At 42.5% G+C, this 26,891-nt stretch overlaps 2 protein-coding genes and 2 long non-coding RNA genes across 6 annotated transcripts; 1 reads left to right on the forward strand and 3 right to left on the reverse strand.

The window, feature by feature from the left end:
- Window positions 1–4,831: 4,831 nt before the first annotated feature.
- On the reverse strand, window positions 4,832–7,377 carry LOC107277875 (uncharacterized). The gene is made up of 2 exons (XR_001544522.3): window positions 6,931–7,377; window positions 4,832–6,222 (listed from the first exon to the last, which is right to left on the reverse strand). It is a non-coding gene; the product is annotated as an uncharacterized lncRNA (long non-coding RNA).
- Window positions 7,378–13,832: 6,455 nt separating this feature from the next.
- LOC4327831 (phospholipase A1-II 5-like) lies at window positions 13,833–16,872 on the reverse strand. Its single transcript, NM_001401730.1, has 2 exons — window positions 15,398–16,872; window positions 13,833–14,315 (listed from the first exon to the last, which is right to left on the reverse strand). Exons 1-2 carry the CDS (start codon window positions 16,762–16,764, stop codon window positions 14,285–14,287), a joined length of 1,398 nt encoding a protein of 465 aa, NP_001388659.1. The 5' UTR covers window positions 16,765–16,872; the 3' UTR covers window positions 13,833–14,284.
- A 1,479-nt stretch (window positions 16,873–18,351) lies between these two features.
- On the reverse strand, window positions 18,352–19,193 carry LOC136357538 (uncharacterized). The gene is made up of 2 exons (XR_010742885.1): window positions 19,031–19,193; window positions 18,352–18,810 (listed from the first exon to the last, which is right to left on the reverse strand). It is a non-coding gene; the product is annotated as an uncharacterized lncRNA (long non-coding RNA).
- A 1,639-nt stretch (window positions 19,194–20,832) lies between these two features.
- Window positions 20,833–26,490, forward strand: LOC4327833 (V-type proton ATPase subunit B 2). 3 transcript variants are annotated; one of them, XM_015762491.3, is made up of 15 exons: window positions 20,833–21,152; window positions 21,895–21,976; window positions 22,097–22,152; window positions 22,257–22,355; window positions 22,839–22,898; window positions 23,135–23,246; window positions 23,336–23,544; window positions 23,942–24,070; window positions 24,175–24,312; window positions 24,893–25,043; window positions 25,244–25,326; window positions 25,508–25,555; window positions 25,678–25,731; window positions 25,821–25,904; window positions 26,002–26,490. In XM_015762491.3, the coding sequence occupies exons 1-15, from the start codon at window positions 21,093–21,095 to the stop codon at window positions 26,185–26,187; spliced, it is 1,551 nt and encodes a 516-aa protein (XP_015617977.1). In that variant the 5' UTR covers window positions 20,833–21,092; the 3' UTR covers window positions 26,188–26,490. The 3 variants fall into 3 exon arrangements, with proteins under 3 accessions (XP_015617977.1, XP_015619280.1, XP_015619950.1); XM_015763794.3 differs by having other exon boundaries at window positions 20,833–20,904; XM_015764464.3 differs by having other exon boundaries at window positions 20,833–20,904; window positions 21,898–21,976.
- The last annotated feature ends 401 nt before the right edge of the window (window positions 26,491–26,891 follow it).

Genomic DNA, 26,891 nt, shown 5'->3' on the forward strand with positions numbered 1-26,891 from the left:
TGATGCCGATTCTGAAAAGAAGAGGGGAAAAGTAGGAACATGTCGCACTGTTCACCTCATCGCGTTGTCACTCGCTGCTGAACCAGTGTTGCATGATACTTACAGTTATAGCTAAGTTATTGACGTTGTTTGCATGTACAATAAGTATATGCCGGGCACGGCGGCTGACAAAGTTGCTAACTCTCGGCTCTCGCATCAAAAGAAACGACGTCGACCTTCTTTGTCGTTTAAGAAGCCTACAACACCCATCTGTGTCGGATGCTCTACTCGATTTACCTACTCGCTGCTTCTTAACTTGCTTAATTACCCTGCAACAAATTAATTACTCCATAGTCTGTGATGATAAGTTTGTTTAGTTATAGTATAATCGTACGTAAACACATTTTAAATTAAGCAGCTTGAAATGCACAATGCTTTGTCTTTTATCCAAGTGGCGCTTCTGATTTTTTGAAGAAAAAAAAACATAATCGACATTTGTAAGTATAGGAGCCCTATCCAAAATGTGGAACTAGCGCGTACTAGTACAAAAGTAGTACTACTCGGTACAAAAAATAAGTACTACTGCCTTTGTACCTAAATAAGTACAGCTTAGGCAGAGTTTAGTTTCAAATTTTTTTCTTTAAACTTCTAACTTTTCTGTCACATCGTTTCAATTTCATTCAAACTTTCAATTTTAGCGTGAACTAAACACATTTTTATTAACGTTGTTTACATGTACAGTAAGTTATAGCTAAGTTATTATTGTTACTGTTACTTTACATTTTTTATTATCATATAAGATCAAGTAAATTAAACTCGAAACATCCCTGCAAGGCATGCATATGTATTACATTGTTCATACTGTAAATTACAAGCATTATAGTAAGAGAAATTTTACAATCCTTGAGAAAAGTATCTTAAGATACCTAAATTTTACATAAAAAAATTGTTACATTGAGGTATTTAGTATCTAGATATATCAAATTTTGCACTAAAAAAATATGATACCTCTATGTATTTTTTCAAAGATGGTAAAATTACCCTTATACTAATGTACTAAACTTTGTTGAATGAACAGCACAACAAACTAATGCTGCAGTGTATGCAGACCTAAAAAAATAATGGGCCATGCAAGTTTTTAACTTAAAGCATGTCGCGTTGGCTGGCGCTGGTGGGTTGGCACATATGAGTGGATCTAACGTACGTGCAGAGAACCTCAGGTCCTCGATAGTCCATACTCCACTGGATCCCTGTGAGGAAGTGAAGAGGTGGAAGGGGAAAGAAGGGAAAGGTAAAGAAGAGTAGGGGTTTGAAGGGGAAAGAAGAAAATGAGCCTTCTCTAACCTGATGCTACTCCTACTGTACTAAGGCTGTGTTTAGTTCGTGTGTCAATTTTTTTTAAAGTATACAGATACACATTTGAAGTATTAAACGTAGACTAATAACTAAACAGATTACATATTCTGCCTGTAAACTGCGAGACGAATCTATTAAGCCTAATTAATCTATCATTAGCAAATATTTACTGTAGCACCATATTGTCAAATCATGGCGTAATTAGGCTAAAAGATCCGTCTCACGATTTACATGCAAACTATGCAATTGATTTTTTTCCGTTCACATTTAATGCTCCATGTATGTGTCCAAACATTTAATGTGACGGAAAAATTGAAAGTTTGAATAAAAGAGTTTGAATCTAAACATGGCCTGATTGTCAGTGGCTCAGTGTGACAGTGTGTCCTGGTCACCGTTTTCGCAGAAGGGAAAAAAAAAGGAAAGATGAGACCTGGGTACTGTTCCTTCCTGAAGATCCGAACAAATACTTGCTGGCACGAATTAAGAAAAACACACGCATGTGTGGTCGACAGCGCTGCAAATAGCATAGCAGTGGCTCGCAACAAACTAGATTTGACTTGACTCGGCTCAGTTAGGGAAACAAGCTAAAACTTGAGTTCAGCTCAGCTCGTTTTCTGGCTCGCGCCAGTCTAAGCTGGCTTGCAAGCCTTTCTGGTTGAAATACTTCTTCATATATATTTTATAATCATTAAAAAAACAAAAGTAACCCCGCAAAAAAAACAAAAGTAAAATTTAAATAAGTTTATACATTCAATTCTTCAAAATCTTAATGATAAATTGTAAGTTGGCAAATAATAACTCTATAACCAAATAAAATAATCCATATAAACACATAATCGCCTAGACACATGAGCCAAACAAGCTGCTCACGAGCCAGCTCGGACTTGGTCAATTCAGCAATGAGCTGAAAAAAAGGCTTGCGCTTACCAGCCCACCGAGCCAACCAAGCTCGAGCCAAGCCTGAGTTGAGCTCACGAGCCCAAGCTTTTTTCCACCCCCAGCAGCAAACCCCCATAAAAATCATGCCTGCCGTCCCCCAGCATCTCTGGTTCGCCTTCGGTCCAGTACATAACACTAGCCTAAAAAATTGTGGCACGCCTAAGGTTTGGTGTGGCATGTTAGAGTTCGTCTATGTCGTAGGCAGCAGCTTTGTAGGTTCTGAAGATGTCGCTCGTTGGCGAACGATGAACAACAGCTTCAGCTTGATCAAGGCACACCAGCGGTGCTGTCTTCAAGGAGATTCACGCCCTCGCCGAGGTGCACGAGACGGACGGTGGCTCTCCTCCAAGATACAATGATCTCGTATCCTCAGCCGTGCACTCGACCAAGAACAAACCAGCAGACTTTCGTGGGATGTAACTCTCTCTATGCAAAACAAGCCGATGAATGTGGGCAAAAACTTTGTGTAACAAATATAGCAGCAGTACGTGGCTTATATAGCCTTGTATAGAAACAAGAAAATCTTATCTCTAAGCCGGATAACAAACAATCAATAGATTGATTTTCGCCGGACTGAATATCTAGAATGATAAAGACTTTATCTTCCACGTACAGCTCAAACCAACAAGACCAAAACTGAAAACCAAAATCTGAAGATAAGGCAAAAGTTCAGATATCTTATCTGAACCAAACTGACGAATCACTGGTACAAAATGAACAGAACCAAAGAGATAAAATCTGAACAACCATCAAACATCATTTGTGACTTTCATTCAGATATAATCAGAAGGAAAACCACCTAAATTCCAACATGGCATACTGAGGCCACCAGCCAAACAGCCCCTTACTCCCGCAATTTGGTCAAAGTCAAATTGCTTTTTGTTTGTAGAAAAAAGTAGTACTCTCTCCATTTACTTTTGATAGTCATATTTCAACTTGGCACACAGACCAAAGATAAATAATTATACTTATCATCTATTTAAACATGCTACTAGTCATTCCTCGTAAACAAACGATTCATTAATATTTACATTTCTCGATACCCATGTAGCCAATCTTGTGTGGAAGAATGGAGAGTCACGCATTAAATCCGAGAAAGTCATTAATATGATAGGTTGTTAGATTGAAATATACCTATCAAAAATAAAATTTTCAGATTTGATAATATGACTATCAAAAGTAGATGGAGGGAGTATCATTTTTAACCCAAGACAAATATATTATAAAAATATATTTAATTTTAGATTTAATGAAACATGTTTCGTGTTATAAATATTGGTATATTTGTTTACAAATTTAATCAAATTTAAAGTAGTTTTATTTTGACCAAATCAAATTGACTAATAATTTGAAACCGTGAAACGGAGGGAGTAGTGTCTGAGTATGAAATGTCACTTGACATAAACGTGCCACACATCTTACTCCCCTACATCAAAAGAATCAACACATATTACAAGGGAGAAAGCAGAAACCACATGAAACTCACACAAAAGAACCATGAAGCATCATTTAACTAATATAAACACGCAAAGTTGCTTTAATATATATTATAATAGAATACACACCTAAATCTAATAGTCTTCTAAAGAAGACGGTAACTAGCAGTGCCCTATTTCTAAAGAGGGCACAATTATGATAAACTCAAAGAAACCTTCTTCGGTATACTTTAAATTAAAATTGATACCTTTTCCTATTTCAATTATTTTGTGGAGTTCAGATCAGGATTTGAAATGAATTCACTATTGGTGTTGGGTGTGGGCTAAACTGTCCCATGTGTTCACTGCTAACCCTATCTCGGAATATAAGGTTATTTTGGCTATACGTCTACTTAGAAGGGTGGGGGGGGGGGGATGCTGCAATTTTTTTTACTTGGACTTAAAAAGAAATGGCAATTTTTGCTTGAGCGTTGTAGTTAATATATTTTAATTCCACTTTGTCTTGAGTATTTTCTACTGTCACTGTTCTAACTGCACGACATTGTAACCCCAGACTCAAATCATGGCTTGCCGATTTGGCTTGTCAGCCTATCGGAACTAGGTGGTTGCTGCAGGAGTTTACTATGATAACAACAAATAAAAATAATATGTAAGATAACCTAAATAATATAAACTTACATAAGTTGATGTGAATTAAATTTATATAGCATGTAGAATGATGATTCAAATGTAAAAGTAAGATGATTGTGGATTTATGAGAGAATAGAAGAATGAAGATAATTTAGACTATACATCTATGGGCTAGAAAAAAAGAGATGACATGGTTTAATGAGAGAAGAAAAATAGCATGAACTAAGTGAGGATGGACTATATTAAAATATTATGTGAATTATGTGGAATGATTTGACATACTTACATTTTAATTCTCTAAAATTTAATAAATTATTAAATTGTAGATAATATAGCATGCTTGTATGATGTTTAAATATAATAATTATTAGTGGATGATGATGTAACATCTTTACATGTTAAGCTTTAGGATTAAGAATAGAGAAGCCCCGATGGCTGGATACGTCTGCAAAAATGCCTCTACGCATGTACAAATGTGTTGCACAAATAAATAAAAAGAACGGGCGGTTTTATTCTCCAAAATCAAAATAATCAACACATATTACAATGGAGAAAGCAGAAACCATGAAACTCGCCACAAAAGAACCATGAAGCATCATATAACTAATATAAACATACAAAGTTGCTTTAACATACAGTGGCGTAGCTAGGAATTTTTCATTGGGCAGTCCTATTTCCCATGGAGGATGAAAAAATTTAGGTGTGGCCAAGTACCTGGTAGATAGCAAATATAATAATGCAAAAACAAATTATACTACGAAATTTACAAAATTTGTCCTTGGTCGTGCCTACTTATGCTACAATTTTTAATATCACCATACAATATAATATGCATTTACAAAATTGTTAAAGACCACCTAATTCAAATAAATCATCGTAATATAAGACACCATGATAAAAAAAAAGACAGCTAGCTCCAATCTAATCGTATAAACAAACACAAACGATTTTGCTATATATTTGTCGACAAATTTTTCCTCAAAAATTTGACAGATGTAATTACAGTACAATCGTAGTGTAATTACACTGTAACTTGCATGTAATTACACTGTAACTATAGTGTAACTTGTATGTAACTTTCAAAAATCTCTCCGTAACATGTTATTTCGGTAAAATGGAGGTCGTGGGAACAAATTCTTTCATATATGTGTGTGCTATGATTTGTTTTCTTCCTCACCAAAACAAATCTTGTAATAGATCTAACGATTCAAAATTATGTGAAACTTACATATAAGTTACACTGTAGTTACATGCAAGTTACAGTGTAATTACATATAAGTTACAGTGTAATTACACTACGATTGTACTATAATTACATCTGTCAAATTTTTGGGGAAAAATTTGTCGACAAATGTATAGGTAGTCCCAACTAACAAGTTTAAGAAGCATGATAAGTATGTATAGTTTGTTTTGCAAATGATCCATGAATTTTGATAGTAGGGATTAAGGTCTCTATGCTAAAATCTAGGGTAGTCCTGTGCCCATATGGACTATAAGCTAGCTACGCCACTGTTAACATATGTTCTAAGAAATACACATCTGAATCTAAAAGGTCTTCTAAAGAAGACAGCAACTTAAAGTGCCCTATTTCTAAAGAGGGCACAATTATGATAAACTTGAACAACCCTTCTTAGGCATACTTTGTTCAGGCTAGGGCTGACATCCTTCCTGTTGTAATTCTGTTGACGTTATTACTATCAGGGAGTCCCATCGCATATTTCACAATTGCTACAGTCCTAAGGAATGGTGCTGCAATCCACATCAATATGAAGAAGGGCTGCATGACTACAATTATGGACAGTGCCACCAACATTTCGTATTCCTTGATAGCAGTAACCATGCCAAAAATGTAGAGAAACACTGTCGTAGCCATGTATAAGGTCTGCAAAGAAAGAAATAACAGGTAAAGTGAGCGACCATTCACTGGGACTACAAGATAAGAAATTCTGGATGCAAAGAAAATTATACATGATTGAAGTACCAACAAAACAACTAGCACTAGATAATAACAAGGAAAAATTGGTTATACCACATCAAAGATTTTAGAAAAATGATGACACCCAAACTTCCTGGTGCACAATAATAATAGCACCGAAAGATGATGAAATTTAGCATTCTGTCACTCCATCTGCTGGCCTAATCACTGGAGTGAGTTAAACTACCAACTAAATAAGATAGCAATATGAATCAGCAAATGACAATGGAAATGCTCCTAATTAAGTCAGACCCAACGACCCGCAACTATTTCATCATTTGGTTAGTTACCGAATTGATAGTACGATTTCTTCTGTTTTAGAATGAGAGATAGAGTGCTTTAGGTTCCGACCTGAATATGCATCATCTATAATATATAATAAACTACTTGGCGCAATTCTAGGTTCATGCTAGGTGATGGTTAAAAAGTAGCAAACCACAATCAATTCCCACAGTACTAGGCAGTAGGCACCAGATAAAAATTTGGAAACTCCCTTTTCCTCCTTGAGTCGATCCATAGATTGTCCGATGAAACAAAGGCAGAACCAAAATTGTAATCTTGCAACAGCATATATATAAATATATATATATTGCAAGGAGGAAACAAAACACTTACGTAAACAGCTCGGATGAAGGCAGCCAGTAGAGGATTGTTGACGACCAGGCCATCCGGCGGAGCGTAACGTAGCCCGCCGAATATGCGGACTGCTACTGCGGGCTTCACCTTCTCGCAGATCGGCTTGCCGGACTTCATCTCCGGCCGCCGGCTTATTCCTTGTTTCTTTCCAACACTCTGCTTCCTCTCCTCTGCTCTCCTCTTCTTGCTGTGTCGCGGCGGATGTGGTGTGGTGTGTGGGTGGGGGATCCGATCGATCGATCTATCTATATCAACATATGGAGAAGAACAGAATCGGACACGGAAACCGACGGACGATAACGGACACGGACGCCGGGTCCGAAACGGAGTTCTTCCTCCCCCGGCCTGGGAAGCCGTCGATGGCGATGATGGGGAGAATTCGGAGAGATTGCGTTTTGAGGAAGAAGAGGAACGACGCGGGCGGCTGGGACCGGGATCTAGTGTTTACCCCTTCCTTCTATACCCTGATCACAAATTGGGCCAATGGACGTGGGCTTCCTTTACGATTTTGACAGGGAATAAGTTTACTTTAGGTCCCTCATTCTTGAATATAACATGTTGTTCAACTTGCGAAAACCAAGATATTAGCACGGATCTCTTCTTCTTCATAGCTGTAGGCATCTGACATGCGGGCCAGATATATTCTCTCTTATCTACTTCTTCTGTTTCAGGTTATAAGATGTTTTGATTTTGGTTAAAGTTAAACTGCTTTAAGTTTAACTAAGTTTATAGACAAATATAATAATATTTAAATTACCAAATTAGTTTTATTAAATTAATAATTAAATATATTTTTTATAATAATTTATCTTGTATCAAAATATTATCTTTTTTATAAACTTGGCCAAATTTAAAATAGTTTAACTTTGACCAAGTCAAAAACATTTTAAAACCTGAAATGGAGGGAGTAGAACCATATAATTAATGAGTATGGTTAGCTCTTGTCCCTTCTCTCTCCTATAGAACCTCCTCTAAATACAACATTGTGTTTGCCTCTAGAGCATCTCCAAGAGACTAGCCAAATGGCTCTCTAAGTTAAATTTTAGCTAATTTGGACAAAAAAATCTACTCCAATAGACTAGCCAAATGGCTCTCCAAGCCATCTAGCTGGCTAAATTTCCCACCTCACTAGCCAAAGTTGGCCAGCCAGGACGGCTGGCCATATGATGTGGGTCCCACCCCTCTCTCCTCTCTCTCCCTCTTTCCCCATCCCATCATGGCTCCCTTCCTGCCCGCCGCCCATTCCGCCTAGCGTCGTCGCCGTCGTCTTCCCGTCGCCGCCGCTGCCATCCTCCCGGCGCCGCCGCCGCCGTCATCCTTCCGGCTCCACCGCCCTTTGCCTTCCCCTCGACTCTCCGAGATCTGGAGCGGGGCGGCGACGGCAACGGCGACAACAACGGCGACGGCGACGACGAGTCGGCCCTCCGCCTGCGTCGCCAACCTCGAGGCGATGGCGGCGGGCTGGGGTCGGGGGAAGGGAAGGTAGCCGCCGCCCGCGCCTACGAGGGACGCCGCCGCGACTCCGCCGAGGCCGCCGCCCGCGCCTACGACACCGCCGCGACTTCGCCGGCGTCGCCCCTCCGCGCCGCCCCTTCGCCTGCGTCGCCCCCCGCCGGCTTTTCCCTTCTCGTGGCCTGCCGTTGGTGATGTAGTTGGGAGGAAAGTGAAGGGGGAGGAAGGAGCGAGAGACTGACATACGGTCCCAGTGTCATACACTCAGAATAGAGAGGGTGGATGGAGAGCCTATTGGAGTGAGCAACAGGTTTAACTTGCTAAATTAATTAGAGAGTTAGCTATATAGGTATTTGGAGAGTGTGATTTGGGTAGGCTGTTGGAGATGCTCTTATATCACGGGACCGAGGATCACTCGCCGTTCAACTCTGTCGTTGTGCTGCGTTGTACCCTGCTACTGCTGACGAAACCAACGACGACGTCTTCATCGCCGCGGTGACCAGCTCCAAGCTCTTCTATGATGATGGCGCAGGCTCCGAACCTCCGACCTCTACTCCCTCCTCCTCTAGCATACAGATTTTACGCCTGTTTAGATTATAGCTAAACTAAACCTTACAAAGTTTTGGTAATGCTGAAATTTTAGCAGGATTTCTTATGCATTCATCAAATTTAGCAACAAACTAAACGTAGATATTTTTTTAGGGTTAATTGGATCCATACCATTATAAATATGGCATATTAGAAAAATATCATTACAATTCACGTATTTGGAACCATGCCACTCCCGTCACTCTTCCATCTTCCTCTTTCACATCGTCACCCTCCCATCATTAATTTAGCCAAATGTTGCATAGCGGGTTTGCTAAAGCTCTTAAGCATATCATCTAATTAATTATCACTTTCTTCATCACTAGAATCATCATCAAGAGAAGTGTGAGAGGGCTTTGAGTCATCACCTTGCGGCCTTGGGCCATGAAACATGAGTAGTGGTAGGAGTCGTCATCGTCATCACTCAAGTTGTTGAAGAGACGCTCCTTGCTTGAAGAGGATGACTTGAAGGCGATGGTAGCAACACTACCCTCTCCTTCAACTTTGTCTTTTGGCTTGGGCTTGGGCTTAGGCTTGGCCTCGGAAGCTTCTTCATCTTCGGAGTACCACACCTCCGCCATGTGTGCCTCCGCCACATGAGCACGCTCCGGCTTCTTCTTGCCTCCCTTAGCCTTAGCTTCATTTGACTTGGGGCAATCGGCAATGAAGTGGCCATATTCGCCACAATTGAAGCAAGCTCTCTTTGATTGCCTCTTTCCCTTGTCATCATCCTTCCTTCCTTTCCCATAGCCACTCTTGCGAAGAAAGTGCTTGAATCTCTTGACAATAAGAGCCATCTCTTCATCTTCACTTTCTTCACAACTTGACTCTTCTTCTTGTTTTGCCTTCAAAGCCACTTCTTGATTTTTGATCATGGCGGCATTCTTCACCATTTGCCTCACTTCACGAGCTTCCTCTTCTTGCATCTCATGAGACACAATTCTTCCAAGAATGTCACTAGAGGTGAGCCTCTTGAAGTCTTTCCTCTCATGTATCATTGATACAAGAGTGGGGTTCCTTGGACCAAAAGCACGGAGAAGTCTCTTGACCACAAAGTGATTTGTCATATCCTCACTTCTAAGTCCTTTAATCTTGTTGACAAGAATCATCATCCTATCATACATCTCTTGTGGTGTCTCCTTGTCATCCATCACAAATCTTCCTAGCCTTTCTTCCAACAATTCAATCTTGGCCTCACGAACGGCGGGTGATCCCTCATGAGCCAATTGCAAAGTGTCCCATATCTCCTTGGCCTCCTCAAGTCCATCCACTTTGTTGAACTCCTCCGGACTCAAGGCGGAGAGAATTGCATTGGAAGCTTGAGCATTGCGGTGGATGAGTTGCTCTTGCTCCGAAGTGAGCTCCATGCCATCATGGGGTACATCAATACCTGTACAAACAACTTTCCAAATACTTGGATGCAAAGAGATTAAATGCCACTTCATCTTGTGCTTCCAAGCGGCATAGTGTGTCCCATCAAAATGAGGTGCACGCCCGGAAGGCACGGAGACGAAGTTATGAGAAGGAACATTAAGTTTGCTGTAATCAAAGTGAATAGTAGCCCCCTTTGATGCAATCTCCTCGGTGCTGGAAGCGTCTCCCTTGTCCCCTTCATCTATCTCTCCGTTTCCCTCTTGATGCGACATCGGATCACTCCAAGCGGTGAAGCTTGAATCAGGAGCACAAGGCTCTGATACCAATTGAACGTGCTGATGAAGCCTAGAGGGGGGTGGGGGTGAATAGGCTGTCCCTGAAAACTTAAAAACAAATCACAGCGGTAAAATTCAAACAGACCCTGAACTTCCTAGTAAGGAACACCGGAACTTCCGGTCTGCCAGGCCCGGAACTTCCGAGTAACAGAACAAGGATGAAATTCAAATTTCGAAACAAGAGACTAAGCCAATCTTCACAAGATGAAGCACAGGTATTCTAAGCAGAGGATAGATCACAGAAACATCCACAGAAACATCACAGAAAAGACAAGAGCGATTTTTCCCGAAGTTCGGATCTTGCGATCCTACTCTCCGTTGAGGAGCTCCAAAGAGCTAGGTCTCGATTAATCTCTTGCCTCACTTGTGCAAAAACCCAGAGGAAATCCACAGCTTTCAATCGCAAACACTCCTAGGCAAATTTCTAGAATTGAGTGACCACCAAGATCGAACTCAACCAACTTCTAGAAATCCGCCACAAGTGTAGGTTGCTCTACTTGGAAAGCCTCTAGAATCTCAGCACAAGAACTTCATTAACTTACCTCGTTCCCTTTCGGAGGAGAGGAGATCCTTCACAAACTTACCCGGGACATCCACAATATGCAACGGATTCTCGCGGGCGACACCTAACCGTCTAGGAGATCATCTCCAAGAGTAATAAGCACCGAGATGACAGCCCACGAGATATTCCAAGTGCTCACCCAAGATCCTAATCTTCACACCTCTCCAAATCTTCTTCTCTCCCTCTCAATCTCTCTTTCTCACAAGAATTAGGCTCAAGATTGAGTGGAGAAGGCAAGAAACACTTGGGAGAGGCTAGCAACAGCTCTAGGGTCCAAAAGTGAAAGTGGAATGGCCAAAGAACGAGCTGGAAACGAGCTGGATATGTATAACGGCTAGGTGACGTCATCTAGCCGTTACTCACAATTTTGAATTGGAAACTAGACAGGAAGTTTCGGACCTGGAAGACAGGAACTTCCGGACTACACTTAGGAAAATCTTTTTCACAAGACAGGAAGTTCCGGACCTGGAAGACAGGAAGTTCCGGACTTGCATTTTTGGACAGATGGAGTATTTGCAAAAATAACTCCTAGGGAAACTTGTCACTTGGTTCAACCTAAGAACACTTGACATATCTTAGAGCACCACCTGGAACCCCCCTTAATAATACGGTTTTTCCTAAAAACTCGATTGCAATAAATAAACTATCCTATGCACTCCTCGAGTTCCGGTCTGCTTTGATTTTATACTTTTGGGGGGTCTCCAAGCATCCATCTTCCACACCTTGGACTAATGCACCTAAAAGTAGCTCAATAAACTCATTAGTCTCTTAACCACATTTATCATTAATCACCAAAACCCACTAGGGGGATTAATGCACTTTCAGTGGCTACGCCGGCGGCTGGACGGAGGTAGCGCGGCGTTCGCAGCATGGACCCGAAGGCGACAACATTGACATCGAGGGCATGGCGCTGCTATAGCCCTGCTTCTGGGGCGCGCGGTGGCAGCCGTCGGAGGAGGAGGCGGCCAGCCGGCACGACGAGCCGCCGATGCTCGCGCGCGGACAGGCTGGACACGCTCCGGCCGTACGTGACGAGCGCCGCCGCCGGCAATGACGCCCTGCGGATCGACCCTCCCGCCGAGGATGTGTCGTTGCTTCCATGCTGCCGCGCGCTGGTCGCCGTCGCTGAGAAGGACATACTGAGTGAACGCGGCCGCCAGTACACCGCCCAGCTTCGCGGCGGCGGTGGTGGGCGCGAGGTGACGTTGGTGAGTCGGAGGGCGAGAACCACTACTTCCACCTATACCGGCTGGCGCGCGCTAGCACCTAATGGATCGTGTCGCGGAGTTCATCTCGGCGGCCAGTTGCCTTCAGACGGAGGAGCTTCATCTCCATGGCAGCCGCCGCCGCATTTTTGCATCATTTCCCCGGCGATGGCAACACTCCGGCGGCATCATCAGGTGTTCCCACACATCAGCTCGTCCTGTCAGGGGTGCTTTGGCGTGAGGCGGTACATCCTGCGCCACAGGAAGACGCAGCAGGCCCCGACCCCTGCGCACGACCGTGCAGCGCCACCCCAGCTGAGGTGCCGCACTGGCCCGCGCCTCGCTGCGCCGGCGCCCTCGGTTGAAGAAAATGCAACGAGAAAGAGAGAAAGAATGAGAGAAAGAGAAAAGATAAGGAAGAAAAAAGAAAAAAAAATTGAAGGGTAGAACTGTACTTACATAGGTGTTTCTCTCTCCAATTCCTCCAAATATAATAAAATAATCCGACGGGTGTCCAACAGCTAATTACTGGGTTTTTGTGGTGGCCTTTAGCAAATTCACGTTCTTGTGAGTCCACCAGCTAATTATACATATTTTGGATATCCTGTAGCAAATTTTGCCAAGAAGGAAAGGGGCAAAGGGACAACCTTCACTTCCCCTTCTTGTCTGTAGTCTATAGAGTCATGCATCTTACTCGTTTCATTAACGTGGCGCTTAGTTTCTTGAAAGAGAAAAGACGCGGCACTCGCGCTTCTAGCACAAAAGATAACTTGTATGCAGGGAACTGGATAGAGTGACAGATAACGTTATATGGTGGAGTAAGGGTCCTCTGCAGTACTGCAACGAGGATTTGAATTGTATAAGGTGTGTGCAGCACAAAAGTATTTGTTTTTATGAGCAGTATGGTTGGATATTATGAAGTGGAGGCTATATTTTTTTAGAGAACGTATAGCGGTAGATATCACCCATGGGCATCAAAGTAGGTTTAATAATATCGTCAACTTGCTAGCTGTAAAACATCCACATCATCTATAGTCTGTTAGTATAGGCTGCTCATATAACAATGGTCTTTATTACTATCATTTACGATAACAACTGATATATTTTTTTAATTGATATGGGTCTCACTAATTACTGCATTCTTCACTGTTGTTCCAAGTATGAACCAATCTCCATCAGACTTATTTATTTCTTCATTGTACAGCGTGCTACAGCCGGGCGATAATTATATCGTCGGCTCGCATTCTCTCTACCATTCTCTCCTCTAGCACAGCAGTGAAGCCAACGTGTCGTGCTATCGCCAGCCCAGTTGGTCTATTAGACATGCTCTCACATATTGTTAGACAACGTAAGACACGATGACGATAACATAAATATCTGAAAGGTTTTTGAAACCTTATCTGGAAGGGAAAAATTGGTGTGCTCAGTTTATGCTTCTATCATACATGTTCAGGTAGAAGGCTGTTTTAAACAGAAATTATATCTAGGAGACAAGGCACACTTAAAAGATACTGGATATGAAAGGAGGGGTCACATATCGATATTTATTGAGATGTGGTGAGGCTCGAACCTAGTCGACTAACCCACCTACTTATGATGCCAGGACTCATTTTATTCTTTCTCAAGAGACACTAAAAGCAGAAAGGAAAAATACTACTTTCTCCTAACAAAACAACTCATTTTATTCCAAAGAAAAACCGATAAATGACATTGTTGTAATCTAGCTCGCTCCCAACTCCCAAGCTCCAGCTACTTCACAAGCATATCAGTTCGACGCCACCGCTCTCGAGTCTTTTTCTGATGTGGTCTTCAACAACTCACGCAGCTCCGGCTTTACATGTATCAGGCCTAGAAAGACAACCAATGACACACTTGAAAGATCAGTGTATTGGAGTTAGATAAACTCAATTTTCTGAAGATGATTGTGTGTCTGTGTTTTTTACTTTCTGTATTTTCATTGGACCCAACAAATCACTCTTCAGCCAACAATCATCAAATTTATGTCTTTTTTTTTAAAAGAAAGCTAGCGTGATTTTAACAAAGCTCGGCGCACTTAGCCCCATTATTCTTTTCAGGTTCTTTTCTGATTTTTGTCACGGATTATCTGCTTCACGCTTCTTAAAAATACAATTTCTTTTAAAAGAAACTCTTAGAGCATTATTTAGGTCACTTGTTTTAAGTTATTTACAAAGTTTTTTAAAAAATATTAATTTATCATGTTAATCAAGTAAAGCAAAAATTAGTTTCAAATACTATGAATTCATACATAATGCGACGCGCCGAGACAGAGAGCTAAAAGTAAACAATATTAATTTTCTATCGTTCATACATACTATCTAAAAAAGAATCTAGGACTGTATGTGACACACTCTAGTGCAATGAATTTGGACTTACACACTCTAGTGCAATGAATTTGGACTGAGGTATATGTAATATTAGGATGTGTCACATCCAATATTAAGTAGGTTGGTTTTTATGGTACGAAGAGAGTACTAGATTGCCACTGAATTTGCTTGTTCTTGCTCCTGCCAGCCTATTTTCATGTCACTAGTCAATTTATTTTCAAAGGAAGCCAATTTACCAATAAATTTAAAAGGGAAACTAGCATTACTTTTATGACATTTGAAAGTTCTTATTGTATTTCGCGATAATTCCGCATTTCAGAGTAACCTGGAGTACACGTGACTACTTACAATATAGAGCGTCATCTGCGCTCATATACTTCATTTTACTTCAGATTATATCGCATATGATTCACTATTACAATTTTTTTTTTCTTATACAAACTTGTCTCGCCTTTAATAATTAACCACATTGCTGTAAAGCCTGTAATAGCATCATGCATCATCACTTCTATTGATATGTAACAGACTACTTATTTACCACAATTGCAAAAGTAAATGGTTTGATCATGTAATAAATTCACTTACACACAAAGCAGTTGATCAATCAATCCAGACAGAAGCTTAGACCCTTTGCCCGTCTTCTTATCCTCCTTGGCACTGCTGGAGGTGGCCACGGCAGCGACGTCGTCGTCGATGATCTTCCCGGTCACCACCGGTGGCACGGGCAGGTTCTCCTCTGCGGGCCCCTCGAGCTGCCATTCCCCGTTCTGGCCGAGCACCATGCCTTTGTTCCTCTCCACCCACCATGACTCCGGCACAAGGTTGCTGTCCTTGAGGAAGCCGCTCGACTTGTTCACCAGCGCGACGCTGCGCTTCACCTGGAGCTTGAACTCGCCGTCCTTCCCGTTCCAGCCGGCCACCGTGTGTAGGATCCCCTGCAGGTTGTGGTAGTCGCCTGGGCTGGTGTCTCGCTTCACGTAGGGCGACTTCTTGGAGTCGACCTGGAGGGTTTTGCCGACGTTGGCGTAGCCGAGGAGGCCGCTCGGGTAGAGCGGGATGAGGTCGGGCATGTTCCTGACGTGCAGCGCCCGCAGGTTGGGCTGCTCCTCGAACTGCTTCTTGAACTCCGGGTTCCCGATCTGCGGGCTCCCGAACACCACGGCGGTCACCGGGATGTGCGCGCCGTCGCCGACCTTGGACACGCCGTTGACGACGATATCGAACGCGCAGAGCGTGGCGAGCGACGCGCCGAGGCTGTGCCCCGTGCAGACGACGCCGAGGCTCTCGTTCCTGTACCTCGCCACCAGCTCGCGCACGGCGGCGAGCATCTGGTCGCGGGCGCTGTACTTGGAGAAAGGGGAGCGCTCGTCGGTGGAGCTGTAGATGAGGTACCACCCCTTCATGACGCGCGACCGGCCGCGCCCCGGGTGCCCCTCGGGGAGGATGTCGTCGTGGTCGACCAGGTCCGGCTTGAGCACGTCGACCCACTCCAGCGACCGGATGGTGCCGCGCCACGCGACGTAGATGACGCGCTGGCCCGAGGCGGCCGCTGCGGCGTCGTTGGACACGGCGACGTAGCCGATCCAGTTGGACTCCTTGCTCCACGCCTCGCGCGACATCGAGTACACCATGCTCCCCGGGAACGCCGTGGCGTCGGAGGTGGCGTAGAGGTAGGCGGCGACGGAGAGGTCGCCGGCGGCCGGGAACTGCGTGCGGTCGAGGAGCGTGGACCTGGAGAAGCGGCAGGTGCCGCAGTACTTGGAGTGGGAGTCGGAGTTGAAGGAGTCGTAGGTGACCTGGCAGAGGTCGCCGCAGAGCAGGATGAGGCGGCGCAGCGTGAGGTCGAGCGGGTCGAGGAGGCCGTCCCAGTGGGCGGAGCCGAGCAGCTCCGGCCACGGCCGGGAGCCGGCCCCGACGTTGCTGGACAGTAGGACTCCCTGGCTCTTGTCCATGTGCGTAGCAGCAGCGTGCTGAGCCGCCGCTCGGTAAGGTGCCGGGGTCTGCGGGGTGTGTGTGTGTGAATGTGTGAGGAGAAGAAGATTAGGTGGAGTGTGTGTACTGGGTTGAGTGAGTCGCGCGGGAGCGGATATAGCGAGCGGAGACTGGACAACTGGAGGAGAGTGACCGCGTGAGTGGACTGGTGGGCGCGGGAGAGGTGCAGCGTGTGATTAAAACCATTCGTGTAAACTGTACGCGGCGGCATGGCATTAACGTCGGCCGGTGACAGTTCGGGCCCAAGGCCCGCATAGCGCTTTCATTGCACCGATGTAAGTATAGTAAAATTGAGTTTACTATAACAAATGTACTGACATGGACATATTTAAACTTTGTAAATTTGATTTAACTCATGAATATAAAATTTGAGTTCATGGTTCTTCTTCTTCTTACTGGGCACAAACCGCACATACTTCTAAAACAGTGCTACTGCTTTCTTTGGCCGAGTTTAGTTCCAAATTTTTCTTCAAACTTCCAACTTTTTCATCACATCAAAACTTTCGTACACAGACAAACTTCCAACTTTTCCGTCACATCGTTTCAATTTCAACCAAACTTACAATTTTGACGTCAACTAAACACACCCTTTGTCTGGAATCTTTTGGCGATCTTTCGAGTTCCGACTTCCAACTATAGTACTCCAAATTTCCTGCAAAAAAAAAATATAGTACTCCAAATTAACTCCAAACAAGATGGGTCCTTTACTACTATTCTTCGGAGGCAAAATCCTATCAAAACCGATGTGTGGCTTCCCCTAGTTCATTATCCGAACGCCCATTATCAGCCGTAGGACAGTTCCAACTTGCCACAGACAGCGATAAGGTAACCCCACAGACAGCGATGAGGTAACCCCGGACGATCGACCAGGATCAACGTTACACACTAACGACCCCAGGAGCACTATTATTAAGTCTCATCCGCACTGTCACTATGGCCTAACGGACAATTATATAGAGCAGTTGAAAGCAACCAAACAAGTGAAGTGATCAGAGACCTAGAAGAATCTTGTCCTGCCGTGTCCTTCAATGAGTTCAATCACCAACGGAGAGACCTAGAAGAATCTTGTCCTGCCGTGTCCTTCAATGAGTTCAATCACCAACGGATTAATCGGAGTTGGTATGTGAGTCCCAGCCGGTTGACACCAGACAGACAGAATATTCTGAAAACTAGCTGGCACCCCGCGCGTTGCTGCGGGTGCAAACATAGCCCACACGTAGACATAAGCATTACATATACCATGTATAATTGCAAATATTTTGAATCAAATGGACCAACATTAGAAATCTGATTGACCTTCTCATACATTGATCACTGTCCCAAATCAGACTATCTTCTTTTTATTAGCCAATGAGGATGGAAATTTTAACAGAGAAAGATTGGTACAAAATTCTAACATCAAACTCAATCCAATGTAGAGCGATCCTTTTAACTTAATAAAGTGCTTCTCACTATGTTGCTTACAACTATATTACCAAAATTCTCTTCACCCTTTTCATGTCAGGATTTGGCAATAAACACTGCATTTTTTTTTTTGCGATAAGCAATGATACTTATTTGAAAGAAAGATCATGACTCCCAACTGCAAGATATGCATCGTAGAATGAATTGTACAAACCTCACCTAGCCCTATCCACCATACTATGGTGCTCTCACCATCACAACCATTATACTCTGATGTTCTCACCCAGCTTGATCTCCTGAACCTAGAAAGCAACTTGATCTAAATGATGTCCATATCCAGTTTTGATTAGAGTATTGAACTTTACCGAATCTGTCAGCTACCATCCAGTTCTGCTATTCAGGGAACATCTTGAACTAAAACAGACAGTAATCTTGATAATCTACTGGATAATAACAATATATGATTTCGGTCTGGACAATGTCTTGATGGCTTCAACTGAAATGAAGCGAGAAGCGTAGAAGTAAGAGTAGGAAGTAATACCTAGCAAATATTACATAATTATTTCCACTCGTCCTGGGCAGCCTGTCCCTGGCCTGAAATGCTATGCACAAAGAAATATATTAATACAGATGTACAGTAAAACACCGCTGAAGAATCCTCTCTTTTAGTACATATTAAAGGTTAAATAGATTTACAAATGGTCAGTCCAAAACATAACACCAGTGCTTGCCCGGTAGGTAGCAGCAGATCATGCAGAAAACAGTCATGGCCTCATGGGAAACGTAAGACGATATTGCGCTATATTATAGTTTTCTATTTACCTGAGGCAGTCCTGAGCAATGTAGCACACTGTAGAACACAAGAAAAAATTGACAGTCACTGAAAATCTCAATTTTTGATGGCCACAAGATATTGTCACCTTGCATTTTCTTGGCAACTTTGTAATGTAGTGTAGTTCTTAACCATAAGCACTTGCTGAATGCCCTAAAAACAGGAAATCATATACAATACTAACTTTACAGAGAGTCGGGTCTATTTGCTTCACACTAAATCTAACTCAACTAACAACGAACTAAAGTACAGTGGGAGAACATAGATGTACAGAAAGAACATCTTAGTTGTCATAGCAAGGAAGATTGTCCGGTATCGAAACTTGGAAAATCAAGCACTCTTGCAAATTGATAACTGATCAGAGACCTGCAATGCAAACAAAAGTTAGGTAATAGTGAGAAATTGATAATTGTGATTACCCTAAGGAGATGTAGGCAGACATACCAAGGACCAGATGCAGATGGAAATTGGATCAACTTGCGCCTTTGCTGATCATAGTGTGGCAGCGAGCTGACAAATTATGTACAGCCGATTCATCCATTTCATCGAGCATAACAAAAGCATACATAAATTTGATGTTCCTGAAAAACACCTAAAAATCACAGACACGTTATTACCTGCATTTTCAAGAGGTAAAACTCCAGGTTAGAGGCTTGGAGCAGTGCAAGGAATGGGGAATCGAACCAAAAGCTAAATGCGAAAGGCACAAGAGGAAAGTAACAGGTGCAGGCACCGTGGTACCTGTGGAAGAGGAGGCAGCGACCGTTAGGCGCTGAACCGATAGGAGATGAGAGGTCACCGCTAGCGCGGATGGAGTCATCTGCTAGGTGCCCACCGTGGGGTTGGGCCCTCTTCGCCGCAGCCCCGAATGGCGCTGGGGGCGGCGCCCCTTGCCGCTTGCCGCCTCGCCCGCTCGAGCTCATCGCCGGAGAGGGTGAGCCAAGGGGAATGCGGTGTTGAACCGGGCGTTGTGGCCGGCGTCAATGAGATCCACTGGAACGCTGCTGCCTGCCCGATGGACGCTGAACGACAACCAGCAGCAGGCAACCCCACAGCCGTAGACAGGCAGAAATTGTGGGGGAAGAGCGAAGGTTGGAGATGAGAAAAGGCAGTAGCCGGTGGAGCGATGCGGGATCGGCGGCGGCTGCAGGAAGTGCGGGATCGATTTCTCCGCAGACGGGCTGGCTGGGGAAGTGAGGATTGATCGATTGGGGATTGGGGATTGGGGATCAGGAGGGATGGGGATTGGGGAGACGAGTGGATGAGGATGCACAACTGCACAAGCAAGCAGGCGGACGGCCAGATCATACCAGCTCTCAAAGATCCAACGGCTCACGCATGGCATGGAACTGTTACCCTGTAGCAGAATGCAGCGTTCTCGCGTAGGGTGTTACTGTGGGCAGGAAAACTAAAGATTTAATATGATATGATATGATATGATATGCACGCACAGAAACCGTATAAAACTCTTATGTGCATATGGGCCTAAGGCCCAAAATGGTGGTTAACGTTGGGCTTCAAGCCCAACCAAAAGCCGAGGAGGACTCCGAGTCTCCGACTAGGCCTTGGCCATGCTGTAGTCTGGACGGCGGTGCACGTTGGCCAACGTGCCCAGACGCTTCGACAAGGTGGGGCCCACAGGAACAAATCACGCTGTCACGCCGATCCGGGCCGTCCGATCCCGCCACGTGGACGACGGAAACCCCCTGGTCTCTCGAACATGGCGGATCAAATCGGGGACGAGACGACGACGCCCAAAACAAAACCGCTAATCTGACTGGAAACCCAGATCGCCTTCTTCGCTGGGGGTGGGGCGACGAAACTTGCGCGATCTCCCCTCTCCTCTCCTCCGCTCGAATCTGCGGTACGCACGCCTCCCTCCTCCTCCTCCTCCTCCTCCTCACTCCTTCCGGCCCCGATCCTATAGCTCCTCCGCTCGCCGCGGGGATCTGCTTACGACGAGGCCCGGCACCCCCGCCGCCGCCGGATCGTGGTTTGGCGCTTCAGACCCGTGCGTAGCGTGTAGGATCAATTGGCGCTCCACGTTCCCCGATGTTGCCGAATTTTCAGAGTTTGTTGGGTAGATTGACCCCCGCTACCTCCACTGTGGAGGTATGCAGAGCTGCCCGTGCGAGGAGATGGGGTTTGTCGATTAGTGTTCTGTCGAGAGCGCTAGGACTAGGATCTTCGTAGTGTTGTTGTTTAAGAAGTGAGATACAGTACAAAGCTCGTTTCTGCCTCAGTTCTTCTAGGGAGCTTACATGTAATGATCAATGTGTCTGAAACATGATTTTTTTTTTCAGAGATGTAGGGTTGGTTTTTGGACTAGAAAGGGTTCTGGTGAAGTACATATGATTCGATTGGCGATGTTCTATCACTGCCTTTTATGTTTTTACTGCTTACTAGAATAGTAGCTCATGGAGCTAGATCCTTCTAGTATTTCCAGAAAATTGGAACAACATAATCTTTCTAGAGTTAATCTTTTGCTAATTCGAATAGCAGGATAGTGTTTGCCTATTTGGCATATCTACTAACTATACATTTCACCTTGTAGTTGATATCAGCTTTAGCTTTGTCAGCATCTGATTGATTTTAGATTGGCAAAGTATCTGGCCTTTGTTGCTGGTAATTTAGGAAATATAGAAGTGACAGTTAATGCCATGAATTTGTTGTTTTAATTTCTAATCTAAATCGCAAAACTAAAAGAGAAGATAAGTATGCGGCCAGTGAAGAAAGGGTTTAATGGTGATGCATACCCCATTTATCTAGGGAACTTGAGAAAACAGATACACGACAGATTGTCCATAGAATATTCTTCTGAGTATATTTTATTGACTCAAATACTTACCTACAGCAGGCTTCTTCTACAATCTCAAACATGGTTGTTGCAAATGGTAATGTCGACACGGAGGAAGGAACTCTTGAGATTGGGATGGGTACGGATCTTCTGCTTGATTCACAATAACCATATATGGACTGAGTCTAGCTTGTAAGTAGCCTAGTATTGATATTGTTGAACTACTCACACTTTGTAAGTTTTTCTTTTAAAAATGCAGAGTACAGGACAGTCTCTGGAGTTGCTGGTCCTCTAGTCATTCTTGATAAAGTGAAGGTAATCATATCTTGTGATGGCTATTTCATATTGTTTTACATGCAAATATAATTTTGATTATTTCAGATCACATTCACATTCCATATAATGTGTTGGTATTTCAGGGTCCTAAATACCAAGAAATTGTCAATATACGATTAGGAGATGGCACAACTAGGCGTGGTCAAGTGCTTGAAGTCGATGGGGAGAAAGCTGTTGTTCAGGTATGTACATATTTGTTTCACAGTGGCAATAAATAATTAAGATAGCATGCATTCTTTTAACATGTTGCCAATTCATTCGTGTGGTTATATTGTTATTAAAAAAAGTTGATTCCTTCTTCATCACTTATTAATATAACTGTTTTTCAAAATTCTATTAGTATATTATGACAATTTGATTGGAAAGCAGATGGTGTACATTGTTTATGCAATCTTTTAAGCATTTTACAGATAATTAGCTGAATTGCCTGTATTTTGTCAGAACCATCTTAGATGGCAGTGATACAAGTATGACTAACACAAATATTAAGTTTACAATTTTTATATTTCTTATGGTAGTATAAGCATCACCGAGCAGTGGTCTTTACTTTTGTCTTCAGGTTGCCTCAAACTTTTGAGAGTAATGTGAACGTCAGTCTAGATGTTATTGTGCAGTTGTTACCTACCTGTCTCTTTCACTCATGAAACTTTTGAAATCACTGGCAGGTTTTCGAAGGAACATCTGGTATTGACAACAAATACACAACTGTACAATTCACCGGTGAGGTAATATTCTTTTTCCCCGTGAATTTGTGCTAATATGTAGTGGCACTGTTTAAAATAGTGACCCGGATCTCTGGCATTCACTAAATAAAGTTGTCAATCCTTGGATTAGAAACCGGCTGGCCCCCCCACCATTAGCCATTGGCTTGTTCCCACATACAGTGTTTTAGTCATTGAAATTTTCGAAGTGGTTCACTCTTAATTTTGTTCATTCTACTTTCCTCGTGAACTTTTTTCAGGTTCTAAAAACTCCAGTGTCACTGGATATGCTTGGACGTGTCTTCAATGGTTCTGGGAAACCTATAGATAATGGCCCACCGATTTTACCAGAGGCTTACTTGGATATTTCTGGTAGGTGCTAGCTGCTTTTGATTATTCATAAGATTTGATTATGGTGTAAATCAAATGCTTAGATTTTGACATCGGGTTTGCTGGTGCAGGAAGTTCTATCAATCCCAGTGAACGAACATACCCTGAAGAAATGATTCAGACTGGGATATCTACAATTGATGTTATGAATTCTATTGCCCGTGGTCAGAAGATCCCTCTGTTTTCCGCTGCTGGTCTCCCACACAATGAAATTGCTGCTCAGATTTGCCGTCAGGCTGGTCTGGTAAAGCGTTTAGAGAAGAGTGACAATATCTTGGAGGTATTTTTGTCTAAACTACATAATATTCATCATACCTAACTGGAGTACCATTTCCATGTTGCATTCTGGGTACTGTAGCAAGCTATAGGCATTACTTCTTACTTAGTTCTTGCAGTAAGTAGCCATAGATAATTGACAATAAGCTTGTGATCTTTGTTTCTAATTTATAAGAAGTGACTAAATATATTTGATGCATACTTAGTTTGTCCTACATGGTGAAGCTAACCGTGTTATGGATAAGTAGTCATAAATATGTAACACTAGCTACAAAAAGATTGTTATCAGTCATTGCAATTTAGTGCAGTTTTCTATTCTGTTATTGCTGTATGCTGAATAACATTTTGACATTCACACTTCTTCCTTAATATTATCTATCTAATATAACAATTTATTATAGAGTTCCGAGGATGAAAATTTTGCGATTGTCTTTGCTGCTATGGGAGTAAACATGGAGACAGCACAATTTTTCAAGCGTGATTTTGAGGAAAATGGTTCAATGGAGAGAGTTACCTTATTTCTTAATCTGGTATATCTGCATTACCTTTGTTCTTTCTTTTCCTTCACTATGCTGCTCTAAGGAATTTGCAAGATCTATAACTTACTCCTTGATTTTGTATTTTTTGTTCATAGGCAAATGATCCAACTATCGAGCGTATTATCACCCCAAGAATTGCTCTCACCACAGCAGAATACTTGGCATATGAGTGCGGGAAGCATGTTCTTGTCATCCTGACTGACATGAGCTCATATGCCGATGCACTTCGTGAAGTAAGGGCCTTTATCTTGCTATATGTTATTTCCTAGTGTTTACATTAGAAACATGGTGGGAATTCTCTGCTATCACTTTGAGCTAAAATGGACGTTTTGAAAGATGATAATTCTGAAAAATGTTGTCTTGCCTTACCTGTTTGAAGGGGGAAAACGAGCACAACATAGGTTTATACAGAGAACCTAGATGGTTAGATCTAAAGCAAGTTATGATCTGTTGTTTGTTGTGCTCTAGACTATTTTGTCTGTCATCGATGAGACGATGATCGGTAGCTAGGTATCGTATAATTACATTAACACAGATACAGAGTTATTCTATTCACTATTGCAGGTCTGCAGCTATACTAGTTATATGCTTCTCGTTGTAAATTTAGATTCAGAAATATTGGTTTGAGCTAATTTGAATAACTAAATAATATTGTATCGAATAAATGCTTTAATATTGTTTTTCTACATATGCTTGCTCCTTTTTTTTTTTTGAAATCTAGTCCTTTTAATACCACGGTTTATGCTGATTTCTTAAGTATTATATCATTCAAGTCACCTCTACTTACCTTTTCTCTGTCTTTCCTCACATCAGGTTTCTGCAGCTCGAGAGGAAGTACCTGGACGGCGTGGTTATCCTGGTTATATGTATACTGATTTGGCAACTATCTATGAGCGTGCTGGTCGCATAGAAGGAAGAAAAGGATCAATTACGCAGATACCCATTTTAACCATGCCTAATGATGGTTAGTTATTTAAATGTGCTTACATTTTATGATAAATCTTTTTGCGAAATTGCACTTTTCCTTTTTTTAATTTGAAGTATGTATGTTAATTGCACAGAAAAACATAGTGAATCAGTTTTATTAATAGAATAAATGTTACATGGATAACTGATATTAGATGCTGCCGGCAACTTTCTGACTCATAAGTCGTGCTGTTGTAGATATTACACATCCAACTCCTGATCTTACTGGTTATATCACTGAGGGACAGATCTACATTGACAGGCAACTACATAATCGACAGGTATTCCACATTTCCACAGTTTCCTGCTAAACTTTGTTTGATGACTTCTAAACCGAAAATTTGGATTCCTGATTACGACAAAAGAATAAGATAAGACTTAATTAGCTATTTATAGTAAAAGCATAAATAGTTGGCATATAAAAAGTTCTCTCTGATCTTATTGCTGATTTCAATTTGGCAGATCTATCCACCGATTAATGTCCTTCCTTCACTCTCCCGGCTCATGAAGGTAAGGTTTTTGGCAATAAAGAAAGCTGCCGCACTCTACATCCTACTTTAGAGTTTTGCAGGGACTGACATCGTCAATATAAGGTTGATAATTTGCTTATAACTTGACCGGATCTCTTGCAGAGTGCTATTGGTGAAGGCATGACTCGCAGGGATCATTCTGATGTCTCGAACCAGGTCGGTTGGGCGTTCATAGCCTATGTTCTGCACAAACTACCTTAACCAAGTATATATATGGAGTATTTACTCGGATGTGTTTGTTTCAGCTGTATGCCAATTACGCCATAGGCAAGGACGTACAGGCGATGAAGGCAGTGGTTGGAGAGGAAGCGCTGTCATCAGAGGACCTGGTAACCCTCATGCATGACCTGACATTGTTATTCTTAAACTCCTTAATTATTTTAAGTTTTAACCTCCTAATCAACTGATCTATGAAAAAAATGACAGCTGTACCTCGAGTTTCTTGACAAGTTCGAGCGGAAGTTCGTGACACAAGGAGCATATGACACACGCAACATCTTCCAGTCGCTTGACCTCGCCTGGTCACTACTGCGCATCTTTCCCCGAGAGCTGCTTCACCGTATACCAGCGAAAACCCTTGACCAGTATTATAGCCGTGATGCCTCCCACTGATCTGCAAAGGGTCGTGTGTAATAAGAAAAAAAACCATCCCGGACTCCCACTTCTTCTCTTTCATTTTTGCCACCAATGCATTCATTATTTTTTGTGTAAAAAACACGAATTATCTAGTGATGTGGGCTTCCATCATTGTTGTCCCAAGCACACCATGTATCATATTTATCTTCTTTTTTGGAAGAAAATGTATTATTTTCTTGCCGTGGAAAAATGAATAAGTGAGGACGAGTGAGCTAGGGATTTGGTTAATGTAAGAACACAATGAAATAAGCCATTTGCCTCATGGTTTTCGCCTGTCAATTGAGTTTCAGACCCTCTTGGCTTCGTGTCTTTGTGCACAGAGATGTTTGTGATTTAGCCCGTTAAGATCCATCCATGTGAACTTTGTTTCATGTTCGCCCAGCTAAAAAGATGAGTAAATTTAAGAAAACTACAACTATAGCATAAAAACGATCTACAATGATAACATGGAAATTTTTCACAATACTGCATGGGAAATTATTACAAAACTACAACTTTTATGTCATATGTTGCTACAAAACATCTAGGTGACAACAATAAGTTTGGGCTATGTAAAAGTTACAGTTTTATGAAAATTTCCTATTATATTATTGTAGCAAACTGAAATAGGTCGCTAATGTTGCAGTAAACTAGTAGTTTTGTCAATGTAAATGCGGTTTTCTGAAATTTACTCAAAAAGA

Source organism: Oryza sativa, chromosome 1, assembly GCF_034140825.1.
Source record: "Oryza sativa Japonica Group chromosome 1, ASM3414082v1".
Lineage (NCBI taxonomy): Eukaryota > Viridiplantae > Streptophyta > Magnoliopsida > Poales > Poaceae > Oryza > Oryza sativa.

Excerpts from the sequence above, each read along its gene's own strand:
- LOC4327831 (NM_001401730.1), bottom strand. The coding sequence starts at position 16,764 with ATGGACAAGAGCCAGGGAGTCCTACTGTCCAGCAACGTCGGGGCCGGC. Across the intron at positions 14,316-15,397 it reads ATTGATCAACTGCTTTGTGT|GCCTGATACATGTAAAGCCG; the intron begins GTAAGTGAATTT and ends TTGTCTTTCTAG.
- LOC4327833 (XM_015762491.3), top strand. The coding sequence starts at position 21,093 with ATGTTGCCGAATTTTCAGAGTTTGTTGGGTAGATTGACCCCCGCTACC. Across the intron at positions 22,899-23,134 it reads CTGTACAATTCACCGGTGAG|GTTCTAAAAACTCCAGTGTC; the intron begins GTAATATTCTTT and ends AACTTTTTTCAG. Across the intron at positions 24,071-24,174 it reads TTACCTTATTTCTTAATCTG|GCAAATGATCCAACTATCGA; the intron begins GTATATCTGCAT and ends TTTTGTTCATAG.